The 16,576-nt window shown below is 36.4% G+C and overlaps 1 protein-coding gene across 1 annotated transcript; it reads right to left on the bottom strand.

The window, feature by feature from the left end:
- Nucleotides 1–454: 454 nt before the first annotated feature.
- LOC149394201 (G-type lectin S-receptor-like serine/threonine-protein kinase LECRK2) lies at nt 455–1,921 on the bottom strand. Its single transcript, XM_089617539.1, has 2 exons — nt 648–1,921; nt 455–542 (listed from the first exon to the last, which is right to left on the bottom strand). Exons 1-2 carry the CDS (start codon nt 1,860–1,862, stop codon nt 540–542), a joined length of 1,218 nt encoding a protein of 405 aa, XP_089473665.1. The 5' UTR covers nt 1,863–1,921; the 3' UTR covers nt 455–539.
- Nucleotides 1,922–16,576: the final 14,655 nt, after the last annotated feature.

The raw sequence follows: 16,576 nt of genomic DNA, 5'->3' as shown, positions 1-16,576 counted from the left end.
AGTCGTAACAAAAATGTTCTGAGGCTTTATGTTGCAGTGGATGATCTGCGACTCGCACTCCTCGTGGAGGTATAGAATCCCTCTTGCGATGCCACGAGCCATTCCGAGCCTCGCGCTCCAGCTTGGACGGCTTTGTTGCTTGAAGAGAACGTCTGCGAGCGATCCGTTGACCATGTACTCGTACACCAAGAGCCTGTTTGATCCTTCGCGGCAATAGCCTAGCAATTGCACTAGATTCTTGTGATGGCTTCTCGCTATGGCTCTGACCTCGTTGTGGTATTCCCTATCGCCTTCTTCCAACACTTTCTCTAGCTTCTTCACCGCGACTTCCCTCTCATTGACCCCAATCGTGATCTTCCCTCTATAAACCGTCCCGAATGACCCTCTACCGATTTCTTCCTTGAATTCGCCCGTAATTCTCTTTAGCTCTTTGAAAGTAAAAGACTTGAGAGCGACCTCTTCTCCGAGGAATTCCACGTTGCGGCGTGGACGTTCTGGCCTCGTGTGGCATCGCATCTTGTTTTTGCAGTAGAACACAGTCACTGAAACGGCCATCATGACGAAGCTTAAGGAAACAAGAAGACGCTGATGATCAAGATGCCCTTTTGGATCTTTCTTCCGGATCGGGCAGGTAAAGGAGTGTATACCTTGATGAAGGCCATATACGAGTCCTCTGGGTGGCCGTAATTCAAAGGAAGCCTATCCTTCTGACAATATCCACCTTTGTAAAGCGCGGCTTCGCAATTGCAATCTGTTAAGCAAGCTTGAGCGCAACTATCCGCGTCGGCGACTATGAGATTGGAGTACGCATTGCTCGCCCAAACCGTGTTGGTTAGCTCGTCCATCCTCGCGGAATCGTTCCCGCAGCTATACCTCACAGAAATCCTCTCGCAGCCGGCGGTCCAATTCCCTTTTTGGACAAAATCGAACCCACTAATACACTTGCAATTCGCTTCCCCATCACTCACTGTGCAAAATCCGTTCAACCCGCACAACCCCTTGGGAGCGCACTTATCGTCCGTCGACGACCACTCGACCGACCAAACATCGTTCGTGTACGAGTGCACACGGAATATCCCGTCCACGTCGATCCTCGCGAGAAGGGATGCACCGGAATATCCTGTGGCGGAGATGTTGTAGATAGCTGCTCCGCTAGAGTTCACCAAGAACTGCCTGGCCTCGTCGTCGAAAACTAGGGTCACATTCCGTCCGAATCTAGTAGGGCCCGTCGACCAGTAAGCATGAAGCGAGCTGTCCGGAGTGTTGACCGGGTACTGAACGAGGTGACCGTCGTCTTGCATCTTCATCCGGAACATTCCGGAAGAGTGATCGTCCGGCGATGCGCTGGAAACGAGCTCGTTTCCGTGCTCGAGGCTCTGGCCCTGCAAGAGGGTGTCAGTCGGGTGGTCGAAGCTCTCCCATATAACATCTCCGTCGGAGCTGTACAAAACGAAGTTTCCCGAGTTGAGCATCGAGGCCGACAAAGCGGCCCGGGCTTGGTCTCCGATGATTTCTTGACCCCGCGCCGATCGGAGGACGAGCCTTCCTTCGGACGTGAATTGCAGCGTGGCGTTCGCACCGACCGGAGGGTTGTCCCGGTTGAACGTCCAGACGACGGTCTTGTCTGGGATTCCGGCGAGGAATATTCCGACGGAGAAGCCGTTGCCTTGTTTGTAGAACCCGAAGGCGTACATACCGGATCTCGATGGCCATGAAGAGGTTTGGGTCGGCGTAAGTGAAGAGCCGTGTGTGATGTTTGATGGTCTTTGTGGTTGAGCTTTCGAACAAGTCAGTACTAATAATGAGAGTGTTACTACGAGGCTTGCTAGTTTGAGAAAAGCACTCATTTTGCTCTGCTGCATTATTTTATTCTATCCGGGCTGGTTTATGTAGTTTCAGAGTCAAGACTATCAAGATGGGTTTCGTTTCGTGCATTATAAGGCATTGTCTCTTTTTAGTGTGTTGAAGCGTGATTTGTGGGACGACTTGAAAATGAGGGTCTGTGTTCAAAGAGATTTTTGAATCTGGTACCGCTGTGGACTTTTGAGAACTCAAACGTCAACGAATTTGACTTTTGCAACTTCGGGGAAATGAGTATCACTGACTAATTAAAATATGGTACTAGAAGTTCGGCGGTTTGCTTTTTTTTTATTATTATTATTTTTTTTTTCTTGGAAGAGATTGCGAAGTTGAATGACCGTTGTTTCCAGAATTCATAATGTGCTACTTGCTTGTAATAAAAATAATATAAAAAAAAAATTGTTTGATAAGACTGAGTTCATAATGTTATGTCCATTCAGTTTAGGGCTTTAGGTTTAGATTGTTTGCAATTAACGGATACCCATTTTAAGTGACGTGTGCTGTTTAGGAGATCAATTACAATTACTAAAAGCTTGAGTTACAAATCAAATTTTGTAGGGTCTCGACTTTAATCCGAAAACACGATTAATATAATAAACGTAAGATATCTCAAAATTATTTTTGAATAAAATTAAATGCAGTTATATAAACTCCACAATTCACCGCATCAATATAGCACTTATTCATTTAAAATGTAAACACTTAAGCTGCAAAGTAATATGGTATAATATTTGTTGAAAGTAAATTAAGCAGATGTTGGGAAAAAGTGGGGTATTAAAGTACGTATCTAATATTCATTGTTTGGCTTATTTATGGAAAATAGTTAAGTCGGGTCCATTTATTATATATAAAATATAGAGGTAAAAAATCAATCAATTAGAGCAGATTGTTCCTAGCGAGAGGTATAAAATCAATCAATTAGTTGTCAAGAATCGAAGTTAAGATAAATGAGAAGATAATACTTAAAATGTGCTGAAAAAAAAAATATCAAAATTTATGAAGAGAAATAGATGCATGAATATGCAAATGATTGAGATTCAGAACTCATTTATATACTAGAGGATTTTTTTGTGATATATTGTCATGCTGGGGAAGAGTTATGTAGTTATGCTTAAACAGGAAGTAGATGTGTGTTTATTTTTTCATTTTAAATTTTAATTATAGAAATGCAATCGAAAACATCATGTATCCACGTAATCAAGATAATGATGAGAAAATCACCTTATTTTAATACATAGATAACAGACTGATCATGTGAACTTAATATATAGTATCTTTATGAACATAATTAATTTACCCTGATCTCTTCTGACTAATTTTACTTACATGAAACTTATTATACCATACTAATATTAGAATGATCCTTATTCACAACTAGCATACGTGTCCTCTAGTATATATAAACGTACATAAGAACTTTTTTCAACCAGAAATCAAACCCTCAACAGTCTAAAGAGTTCACGAAACGGAAGTCACGCTAAAATGAAGAGTCTCTCGTTCACTTCAGTTGTCTTGTTTCTAGCCATCATTGCTTGTTAGTAATCTCTCTCTCTCTCTCTCTCTCTCTCTCTATATATATATATATATATATATATATATATATGTATGTATATATATTCGTTTTGCATATGTTAAATAGAAACTTTATTTCGCTCTATACAGCAATAATCACGATTGAGAAGAGAATCCACTTTTCAGTCTCAGGCACCAACCTGAGATTATTGCATTATATATTTGAGATCCGATCGTAAACATCTTACATATAATTAACAAAAAAAAACGCAGTGGCATAGGATTAACGATAAATTACAAGTATACCAGGTGCCGAGTTTTCCATGATGACCTGGCAAGTTGAAGCGAAGAGCTGCAAAGGAGACTGGGAATGTAGACGGATTTCGTGCCTTCGTACTCCATCGTATCCAGACCAGAAAATGATATGTATTAATGGACAGTGCGATTGTGGTCCACGTTACCCACCGGCGTGGCCTTCTCCTCCACCAGATGATGATATGTACTGATACTTATATGATGAAAAATAATTGGTCTATAATCGTGATGTCAGGGACTGGGTGAAACTCGTAATGTAATGAAAATATTAAATTATCATTGGGTTAAACATTTCACAAAATATGTTTGATCAAGTTATTTTTTGGTGTATTGAACTTGAGAGGAAGAGGGTAAATATAGGAGTTTTGAATTGGAATCTCAAGCTTCCATTAACGCAATGGAACAATATTTATGAGGCTAAGTTCGGTAATCAGTATTGACAATTGTTGCGAAATTTTCGTATACAAACGGAAGTAATCGCTCAAATAGTATATGTTAGATTTATTATTCAAGATCCGAATAATAATAAAGCTATACTAAGCAATATCTCGCATGAATCACCTGTTAGATCATCAAAGTTTCAAGACAAACGTGGATTCATCGCGTCGAGCGTGAGCGGAAGCGTAATTTGATGAACATCGACTGGTGGTATTGTGGTCTTTCTCAACCGTATCTCCTTAAACCGGATGTGCTCTCTCGGATGAAGAGGAGAATGACTTTTTTGATACGGTGTGTTGGGGACCATAACCGCTTTATATATAGAGTTCCAATTAGGGTTACCATAAAACTCTAAAAGGATCTGGTGTCTACCTATTCGGCCCATATTCCACATAATAGTTTAATTGGGATTCCAAATTAGATCACTAAAAATAGCCCACAAATATAAATAGCTAAGATAATTATAATTAATTAGACAATTGGAATTACACATATTTCCAACAGTATAATCGTAAGAACGACTCGATCGCACGAGGACTAAACTTAATACATAACTAAAATAACCAATGAAGGATTGAACCCAAGAGAACGATGAAGATGATTATGACTCAAATAAACAAATAAAATACAAAAAGCAAATAAACGTGGATTTCACGGTAATGAGACGGCTTCACAAGTCTATCCCATGGTCGAGATTCCTAGAACTAACACTCGATTCAAACACTCCTACTTTTCTAATCACGCTCAAGTTAATTAATCGTATCGTTAAATTTCTCTCGAACATCTAACAATCTAGGCATGTATCAAAATATTATCTCTCGATCTCAACTCTTAACAAAACGGCTAGCATTACTATTAAGAACGCACATATATATTCCATAACAACCTAGCTATCTCCAGTCCTATGAATGTATTACAGTAAATTAATACAATTGCACGATCAACTTAATCTTCATCAAGCATCAAATCATTCCAATAATCACGAACGAGGTAGCTAATCACATTCAAGCATTAAGAACGAGATTAAAATAAACAAAGCAAGATGGACTGAATAAATATTGAAAAATTAGTCGATCTAAGCCACATCAAACGTTGCAATTGTAATATAGCCAATGTTTCGTTTAATTTTCGAATCTAGCCAAATTTGATGACGTGTCATATTTATGTAAGATGGTATTTACTATATTAGCCTTGGTTTGGTTTCAAAAATACTAGCCCACGTTTTGAAACTTGGTTTTGTAGCCGAATTTGTTATATTCGGTTTATATTTCGAATTTTAAAAAAAATTATATATTTGGCAAAGTTGGTTATTGAGCGTTTTTTTCTTTAATGAACATTATAGCCGTGTAAGCAAATACAGTGTAAATGTTCGTAAATTTTTGTTAATCTCCGTTGTTTTGTTAATTTCTGTTAATTATGGTAAATTTACATATGTGCAGGTAGAGCTGATTTCTTTCCTTTCCTTTAATACGCATTTAATACGGTATTTTTGTTTTCCAAATTTATTTTCTAATTTTGAACGAGATTTTATCATAATTACGTGTATTCATTATCTTGTTTGACTTTATTCAATCAAATAAATATTTCCTTTCCCTTTTAATTATATCACCGAATCTCCTATTATGAATTCAAAAAGCTGAAATTAAATTGCTGAAATTATAGCCGTGTAAGCAAATACAGTGTAAATGTTTGTAAATTTTTGTTAATCTCCGCTGATTTGTTAATTTCTGTTAATTATGATAAATTTTTTGTACATTTATTGCATTAAATTTTCTCTTTTAATTACATCACCGAATCTCCTATTAAATTAGCTAAATATCCAATTAAATTGCGAAAAAATCTGAAATTAATTGGCTGTATACAATTCAAACTGGTCAAACGTGGGCTAGTGTTTTGATCAAGTAAGTATAAGAAAAAGGGTAAATTAGGTATTTTATATCCGTAAATTTCAGTAAATGGCTAGATTGCAAAATTTACCAAACGTTGGCTAGATTCCAAAAACCATGTTTCAAAATGGCTACGTTGCTAGTTTACCCATAAATATTTCAATTGCATAAACTAGAACCAATAACCATATTCAAGACTCGCCACACCGTAGCTCTTAATGGGACTAGTTTTTGGTGAAACGAAAAATAAACGAAAGCGATGAAGAACGAGGATTCAAGAAAATAAAATCTAAACTAATAAGCATAAATTCAACGGGAGTCCAAAGATAAATGAATATAAGAAAGACTGTGATCGATGATGGCATGACGATGGTGACGCAGGTCTTCTCTGAATTCTCTTTCTCTTCCAAGCTTTTTTCCAAACCAAACAAGAAGTAAAAACTAAAATAATACAAAAGATGTGTTTTTAAGAAATCTAAATCTTTTTTTTTGTAGTTTTTCTAGTTCTTTTGGAGCTTTATGCGCAACTAAATGAGATCTGACGGCTCTAATTACAATTAAATTGTAAAATCCGAAGTGCAGAATTTCGGCCTGACTTGCTCCGCACACCCAAGCCTCTGCACCGCACTAGTTTTCTGGGCAATCTTGTGCCCCGCAACACCACCTTACAGCCAGTGCATAAGCCTCTCTGGAAGTTTTGTGCAGCGCACCAAAAGTGTTGTGGGTTGCAGGTTGGGTATTAGATATCCCTATAACTGTTGTGGAAAATAAATAAATACGCTAACGGGCTAATTATTTATACGATTATATAAACTAGATCTAGATTTGCAAATTTGAATAGAATAGAGCTAAATTTGAGAGAGCGATTCAAGCAACCGATTAAAAGACGAGTTTTCGGATTACTTACATGTTTGGAAATCTGCTACTGACACTTCAATCGAGTTCTTCAAGATCCCGTTCTGAGCTCCAATAACTCGATCTTCTAGCTTTAGCTCCGATCTTCACATCGGGAATGAAGACAGGACTCTCGTCGTTTGAATCTCCAGAGATGATATCGTAATCTTTCGAAACGTAATCTCTAGATGGAATAAGAAAAAAGTGTGGGATCTCTCGTTATCTCACAACCACTCCGATTTAGAGATTCAGGACGTGTCGTGTTTTTTGGAATGGAATCACGAATTCCGAGGGAGAGGGAGAGAGAAGAAATTCGTCTATACCTCAGTGATGTTGGGCGAATTTTTGGCTTCTTCTCTTGTGTGTCTATTGTGTTCTCCTTGACCTCTATTTATAGTGGTAGAAATGAGATATTCTAGGAAGCTCCTAGCGATATTTTATTTTCTTATATTCTTTCATATTTTGTAGTTAATCATGAACCATTGGATCTTGATTGTAAATCATACTTATTCTCTCATCCATCAGATCAGAATCTATGACTTATTTTTCTCATATATTTAAGGAATCTTATTCTCTCCTAGCGATAGATATTTGATAATAATGAGGACAATATCTTATTTCTTTATTTAACGAAGAGAATATCTCTACCATTATTATTCTCCTAGATATTAGAAAATTAATTATGATAGAGAATAAATGACAATATCTTATTTCCTTATTTAATGGAGAGAGAACATCTCAACCATTATTATTCTCTCTCTTATTTATTGAGTTACCTAATTTATTTTCCACAATTTTAGCAACTAATTAAAGAGAGGATATTGAGTAATTAATACCCATAGTAGATGCCTACCATAGGGTCATGGGCCAAGAAATTTTCGAATTTTACAGTGTCCATAAGCCCAACTAAAAATTCAATTAATTATTTACTTGATCCAACAATAAATAATCAATTCCACAATAAATATTTAATTTGGCAAATAGGACATTTTTTCAATGAATGCTGCTAGACAATTTATAGCTATGAGATTGTAATAATAATAAATATTTATTAATACTTGAGAATTCTTATCCATCTTTATCAGAGCCAAATCGGGGACTATGGACCTAGTAACAGAAGCTCACACAATCCGATTAAAAAGACGAAACAATCCTTTCTCTTTTTCAATCGATTCGTCAATATTGGGAATACTCCACAAAATAATCCAAGACTGCACTCTTCTTATTACTAGAATTATATTTTACTCATCGTAAGAGTGTCCAGTGATATAGTCAGTACATGATTAAAATCCTCCAAGTTCAACCCGCATCGAGAAAATGTCAATTATTATGTGGTACCTTTCTTGATACATATATTCCCGAAGCACCATTGCTTCCTCGGCGAAAGATTCATGCGTACCTACTTACTACAAAAGTGTGCACAATCAATCGGTTCTGGAATCAACCCTTAGGTGAGTGAACATTGACCTTCTTACAGGAAGGCTGGATTCCATTTTTGTGAATCACTTTCCGCTCAGATCATAACCTGAATTCTCAAGACATAAGTATTTTGGTATGATAGTAGCCATTAACGAATGAGTCAAAGAACCCAGTAATATAACCTAGAAGTCTTTGATCACTTCAGGATTTAGATTAAGTCTCACTGTGACCATCATAGCGACCCTGGCTAGTGTATCGTAACGGTACTTAAACGACACATCAACAACCAAAGTCTGTCCGGCCGTACACTTACCAAAGTGTAGAATGCTCCCACCAAGTGATCAACCTTCACTTGTGTTCAACATATATGATTTTAGATACAAGCTATCCAGGCATGTATGAATCATCGACCATGTTTTAGCTCACCGCCCGAACTTAGATGCCCAACATGTATTCAGTTTAATACGGAGGTTATGGATGATAGCTGTTATTGATTCTGTTTAGAAAACAACACAATAATCATAAATGTTAGTAAAGTAAACTTCTTAATCATTCATGTTTATTTTGTTATCTTCAGTGGGCAATATTCCTAACACCGCACACCAATTTTTAGCCTCGATTATAGGAATATTTTTCTGAGAAATTTTTTATGTTCCTCGATGTTGCCCCGTCTCTCCCGTGTGCTCAGATTGCCTCCATTTGGTCCAAAATTCTGAAAATTAAGGAAAAACTCCAAAACGACATCAAAACACTCAAAACTTATGACATTTTGATGTTGTGAGCTCTAACAAACGCATATGAAACGCGCTCATCAACAACGTGGCACAGCTAACGCAAGCTTGTAAATGTTGATAAACGACAACAACAGAAGATGCTATCACATACGAAACAACGATACATATATATGAAAAAAGCTTCAAAATCCGTTTTCGACGTTGTTTCGAGCCTCGTGATTTATGAAAAATCGACACGCCGATAGAAAACCGAACGGAAAAAATGTGAAAAGGGGCAATCGATATGTCGTTTTCAAATGCCGTTTTCCATGGAAAACGAATGAAAATAATGTTGCAGATTATATTAAAAATATATACCCATAATATAAATATATACTTATCTTAAAGATATATTCATATATACATACATATATTTTACAAACTGTAAACTTAGATATATCAAAATAATGTCTACCCAATACACATATTATTTAAATATGCATATATATATATATATATTTATATATATAGTTCTATATTGACTTGGTTAAATATATATATTGGTTAAAAGTTAAATCTATATTGTTAAAATTTTAACGCATTGTTTAATACACATAGATATTTAACCAGATATCTTTAAAGCCTTACAAGTTAATAACTATTTTTTTAAAGGGAAATGGCCGGATCTACTACTCATTTCAGTAGTTTGGACCAAAATATAGAGTTTCTTGTTTTGGACACTTTTAGTAGTTGCTTAAGTGAGCAAGTACATATTTGCCCTTCTTCTTCATTCTTCATGTTATCTTCTTCTTCTTCTCTCCTCACCCGCGCGACATTGGAGAGCAAACAGAGTAAGGAAAAAAAAAATTCCAGACCACATCATCCAAGCTCTCTTCCCGGCCGGCCACCCAAAATCATCACCGCCACCTTTCCTCGCCTTCCTTCTTCTTTTCCTATTCCCGCGCGCCACCATCGAGTCTCCTCCATCGCGCGACTCACAGCCACCGATCCTCCACCGCGCGCGCCGGCCGAGAGAAGGGAGAACGCTGCTGCCGCCGAGGCCCAGCTTGGACGCGCACCTCGACCACTCCGATCATCTTCTCCTTGCTTAGCTCTCTCGCGTGGATCGCTGCCAAGGAACGAGCCTAGGCGCGCGACCACCGAGTCTCCTCGAGCGCTTGACCGCCGTGAAGTGTGCCCCGCCGCGAGCTAGGAGAAACGCCGGGAGGGAGAGAGAGCTTGTAGAGGAGGCTGGATTTCAGGAACATAGAGAGGTGATGAGATTTCTTCAGATTGGAATACATGTTGATTAGGGTTAGGTTTTGATTTGGGGGTTTTGGTTGTGAACGTGTTTTGATGATTTTAGTTGAAGATTTGAATTGCCTTCGGTGATGATTCTTCTAGTTATGGGTCTGTTCTTGGTTTTGGACGAGTGTTGTTTTGGATTGGGTCTTGGCCGTGAGCTTGGTTTGCTTGTGTGTTTTTGGCCGTGAGCTAAGGTTGGCCGTGAGCTGGGTTTGCTTGTTTTTGGCCGTGTTTTACGTTTTGGCCGTGTGGTTCTTTTCGCTGGGAATTCTGAAATGTGTTGTTGTTTAGTGTCTTGTGATAGAAAATCTGAGCCTCGGGAGTTCTTTGTGTTTTAGTTGATGAATCGCTCAGTTTGATTTGATGATTGATTTGGAAAATGGATTTGGGAGTTGATATTTTAATCGAGATTTGATATTTCGTTCGGGCTCGGGTTTCTGTTAGTTATATTTTTGTATGGGACGTATGAGATTTCAACTATTGTCATTTATGTTTAGGAATTAAAGACGTAAAAAAGACATAAATTACTGAAATTGTAACATATAATTAGTCATTCATCCATTATTGAAATACACTCCAAGTTTCAAAAAGACATATAATTAGTCATTAAACTATAATAACTGAAATTAGTTCCAAAAACACATACAACTATAATAATTCATCCATTCCTCTCGGACAAAGGAACTGGACTGTTGCATGTAGTCCGATTGTGACCAACTTCTCCACATCGCGAACACTTCCTAAGAATAGGCTCTTCCCCTTGAGAATGTATCCGTCTCTTCTTCGATCTACCGACGACACGTGATCTGTATGTCGGAGGCTTGTCTCTCATTTATACAAAAAATATGTTCACTATCATACTTGAATAAGAAAATTCAAAAATCAGAATAACTTTAGATTGATATGTATAATTGTAATAAAAACTGTCATAAATTCTAGACTTATAAGTCTACAGTTAACAACAATTGTAGATATCGACGTCTAGAGTTGTAGTAATTGTAGACTTATAATATCTACAATGAGACTATTTGTATATATGTATATCTACAATTACACCAATTGTAGATATACATGTCTACAATTCTTGTAATTGTAGACATATAGGTCTACACTTTCAACAGTTGTAGACTAATAAGTCTACAACAGCTGAAGGTGTAGACCTATATGTCTACAATTACAAGAATTGTAGACATGTATATCTACAATTACAATAACGACGTATGACGGGGACAGTCTACAATTTCAGAGATTGTAGACATGTATATCTACAATTCAAGAACGCGAAAAAAAAACTCAAATGTCCAAAAACATGAAGAACAACACACAAACAAACCCAGCAACAAACAACACAGAGACGGTGGGTAATGGCACCAACAAACCCAGAACGACACAGACTCGAGAAGGATTCTCCGATTGGTTGAAATCGCTGAAGCTCTTGGTTCGAGATCGGTCGCCGGATCACCGCCGGATCGCCGGATCAACGCCGGATCGCCGCCATGAACAGCGTCGTGATTTAGAAACAAAGCCATGTGCTGAATCTCAACAAGGTTCATCCTCATGTGCTCACGCGCTCGAGCTCGTCGGTGGTGAGCGAGGACGACCAACATAAAAATGTAAGCTTTTTTTGTATGTCAAAATGAACGATTGAGAAAAACAGAGGAGAGAGAGAGAGAGAGTTGTGAGAGGTGAGAGCTTTTTTTGGCATTATGAGCAAGTTTTGGATTAAAATGAACAAAATAAAAAATATAAGGGCAAAGAGGGTAACAAAGATTTATCTCTCTTCAGATTGGTAGTATAATTGTCCAAAAACATGTACCACAACATTTTGGTCCAAACTTTCCAACTCACTACTAGTTGTGGCCATTTCCCTTTTTTAAAACGTTTATAGATATTTTGTGGGCTTATACCCCTTTCTTTTCTCATTAAGCCCACTTGGGAATTTGTTGGCCCACTAAGGCTTTTAATAACCTCCTTCTCCAAGATATGACTCAAGTAACAAATAGACTAACGTAACAAAAATCAAGGTAAAAAGAAAAACGTCGCAACAAGCTGAACACCACTCAAGCGAAACGACCTTGAATGTCACCGAAAGCTCCTGAATAACGCAAGAAATATTGCTGAAAATGTACTGAGCCGTGTCGAAAACGAAACAAAGTCACCGAACGCCACCAAAATTCGCCGGCTTCTGGGTGGTGTACGTTGCTGGAGTGGATCGCCCGAGTTTCTCCGGAGCCCCATCGTTTTCTTTAATTTTCCATGAATGTCGTCGATTACAATGTGCTTTTACTCTTTAAATGAAACGAAAAAGACCGGCGTTTAATGAGCGAACAACATGTCGTTTCGACGAATTTTCATCGACATAAAAAGAAGAAACTATAAAATGCTCTTTCACCGGCCGTTTTTCCTCCGGCAGCAGCGCCGCTGCCGATATTCGCCGGCATTTAAAAGACTGATATAAACAACACTATGTTTATCTAATATCCCCTCTCATGCTGAGCACGGTACGAAGAATCAATGCCGACGAGGTCAGATTGTCGCAAAGATCACGGAAGCAAGGAATGAAGAGTGCCTTCGTAAAGATGTTCGCGGTTTTTCTTTCAAAAGGCACAAAGCAAACTTCAAATTCCTTGGCCAGAACGTTATCGCAAACAAATTAAGCACACATCGATCTCTATATATGTGCTTTGTTCTGGCATGGTGTTACAAATAAATCACACACGCAAGCGCATGTGTCGCCTAGATAATATTCGTACGTGAAGTACGAGTATCGATCCCACGATGACTAGTAATTTTAACGATTTAATCTAACTTGACGTGTTTTGATTCCAAAGTATTGATGAGCGATTGCTATGAATAAACTAAAAATTAAACAAAGACAAGAAACAATAAATCAAACGAGTTTAAATAATAAGAAAAAGCATGGCCACAACTTCACCACTACGTTGACTATCCTTGTTTGCCTATTGTTGCCTCATTCTTATGTTACCAATCTCACTTTTTTTAACATATTCACTAGTCTCTCTCGAGTGTTCTAGTAACCCTATACAATTGACAGATTGTCCTCCCGATCTCTAATCCTACTAAAACAATTACAAGCATAAAGAACAAGAATTCAAACGATTGCACTCTTGCGTAGAATTTTCTACTAACCTAGGTCAATGATGATTATTATAGCAAAAGCACAATAACTTATGCTCTTTCGAAAAGCAAACAATCCTAAAACAATAATTCAAGGGTAGTTAATCAATGAAGTAACATTAAGCATGTCTAATAATCAAGGAAACATATTCGGGAACGAGCAATAGACAAATATGAGAGAATCATCAAGGCATTAATTTTGGCACGGGCTACATTGCAGCCTCATAAAATTTTAGCCGCTAAACAAATTCATAAACAAAACTAAGCACAAAATAATAATTAAAAGCAAAACAACAAACAATAACACTAAAACCGAATTCATATTAAATAAAAAACGATGCTCAACAATAATCTAAAGCATCAAAATATAAGAAGAGAAGAAAGAAGAACGAATGAATTCAGAGAAGAAAAACTCATCGGGTTGTCAATTACACCGGAGACGCTTTTTCCTTTTCAGACTCTCTAAAAAAACCAAACACTAAAACAAAAACTAATATAAAGAGAAAGATGTGTTTTAAAGTTACAAGGATTCTTTAAATAGGTTTAAGGTGTTTTTCGGAGCAATATGGCCTTTGGATTGGATCCAAAGGCTAAAAAACGCTAAAAATCGGGAAACAAAACTTGTAGTTTAGGGGTCAGCGCGCCCCACAGAAGGGTCAGCACGGTGCGCTGACTTGCACCACGGCGTGCTGATGGTCTGGTTATAGTGCACTCTGTCTCAGATGATTTAGAGCGGTGCGCCGAGACTCAGCGCGCAACGTTGATGACGTTGACTTTATCCAAAAATCATCATTTTTCTCTGTTTTTACTCTTGATTCTTTATAAATGACTCAAAGATACCCCGATACTCGGTTATGCACCCAAAACTTGAAATTCATTATAAAAATTCCAAATAACCTCAAATACACTTGAGAATTCGCTAGATTCACGTTCGGGAACGAGGGATTTACGAATAAAACGCATTCATCACATGGAACACTTGATTGAAAGCCAAAGAAGCCGCTCCAACATTGTCACACCATAGGACAGGCACAGAAGAGGGTTTGAGACCAAGCTCACAATGAACACTTTGAATCCAAACCACCTCAGACGTGACCTCGGCAATTGCTTTGTATTCTGCTTCAGAGTTGATCTGAAAACTGATTATGCATGATTTATTGATCAAATTTATAAGTAACTAAATTTTAAGTAGATAGCAATTATATATGATTATATGGCATTGTTTGGATGTTTTTAGCATTCCATTTATCTTTGGAGTCTGATGGTTATTTACAATTATCAATTAATATTTACAAATATTAATTTCTTTTTGGTTTTTTCAATAAAATCTTGTGGCTATGTCTGTAAATTTATCAAAGATTGGCTATAGATGCACTTCAGTTTTCATATGGTTATATATCTAGAGAGCGTTTTATTTATTTACGCGTTTAAGCTTATAAACTTTGAGATTGTTGTGTGGATTTATTGCTCTTAAAAAGGTTATTCGAGTTGAAATTTTCTAATATTGATTAGGATAGATTTTAATGAAGGAGTAGAACGGATAAGTAGGAGGAGAGAGAGAGAGAGAGAGAGAGAGAGGTATACTGTACCGATAAGTTTATCGTTTTCAGAGAAATTAATAAACCGAAAATTTTTTAATTTACCGAGAGATTTTTTTTCGAAAAAATAAATATCCAAAAAATTTGTATGTATATAAGAATTTAAAATAATTAAACGATTATAGTAGATGATTATATTTTATTATTATTTTGTTAGTATTGAATGTTGCTGATAATATGGTACTAAGCAAAATAAATTAAAAAATAAATAATAAAGAGTAAAATAGAGTAATCGGTGGGCCACCTATTATGTACAGTAATGATTTATGGTACGGGTCACGAATTTTATCGACCCACTCAGGAGTTGCCACGTCCCCACCCAAAAGCATAAAACATCCACGTGTTAAATGCTGAGTGGATAGTTTAAAATCGTGGCTCGTGCCAAATAGCATTACTCTTATTTGTATGGTGCAATTGTTGTATAGACATTTGAGCAAAGTAATTGTTGTACTAGACTCATCACAGAGATAATGTACAGATAAATTTATCGTTTTCGGAAAAATTAATAAAATGAAAAATTCCGAATTTACCTAAAGGTTTTTGGAGAAAAACTAAATATCCAAAAAAACCTATATATATATATATATATATAAGAATTTACAATAATTAAACGATTATAGTAGATAATTATCTATTATTATTTTGTTAGTATTAAATATTGATGATAAAAGTAAGGGAAAATATCAAGAGCATCCCTTGTATTTAATCGAAATACGAGATTTATCTCTTTGATTTCTAGAAATATCAGACTATCCCTTCAGTTTAATATAAATGACATATAACTCCCATAAAAAAAAAGTTATATTATTTTTCGTTTATTTTTTACAAAAAAATAATTTGAACTCACCAAAATACTCTTAATGAAATAATTTTTTTTATTTTCTATTATATATACAAAAAAAATTAAATTAAAAAATTTCTTTATAAAAAAGTTAAGGATTTTTTTTATAAATAGAGATTTTGATTTTTTTTTAATAAAATAGTAAATAAATATTTATTTTATTAAGGGTATTTTGGGGAGTTCAAATTATTTTTTGTAAAAAATAAACGAAAAAAGTGATATTTGTTATATAACATTTTTTAGGGGAGGTATATGTCATTTATATCAAACTGAATGAATATGTTTGATATTTTTAAAAATCGAAAAGATAAATCTTGTTTTTCGATTAAATACGAGGGATACTCTTGATATTTTTCTTAAAAGTAATCTGCCACATATAATATGTATGTGTATGTTGCAATTGTTGTATAGACTTCTGAGCAAAAAAAAAAATTGTTGTACTAGACTAAAAATAATTAAAGAGAGCGAGGGAGGCATTACAAATAAAACCAAGAAACTAACAAGTGGGCCACATCATTATGTATATAGAACCAATGTTTAAAATGCCGGCGAATTTCCTGGAATTTCCGGGAGAAAATCGTTTCCGGTGAGCTAACGGCCGGCGATAGAGGAAAATGTCGTTTCCTTCATGTTTGTCGTTCGAATATCGTGGAAACG

This window comes from Urtica dioica, chromosome 6 (genome assembly GCF_054948205.1).
Source record: "Urtica dioica subsp. dioica isolate 48M chromosome 6, U.dioica_male_clone48M_v1_H2, whole genome shotgun sequence".
NCBI classification, from domain to species: domain Eukaryota; kingdom Viridiplantae; phylum Streptophyta; class Magnoliopsida; order Rosales; family Urticaceae; genus Urtica; species Urtica dioica.
Note: the sequence above shows the minus strand (reverse complement) of the source record. Positions and strands in the feature narration are given on the sequence as shown.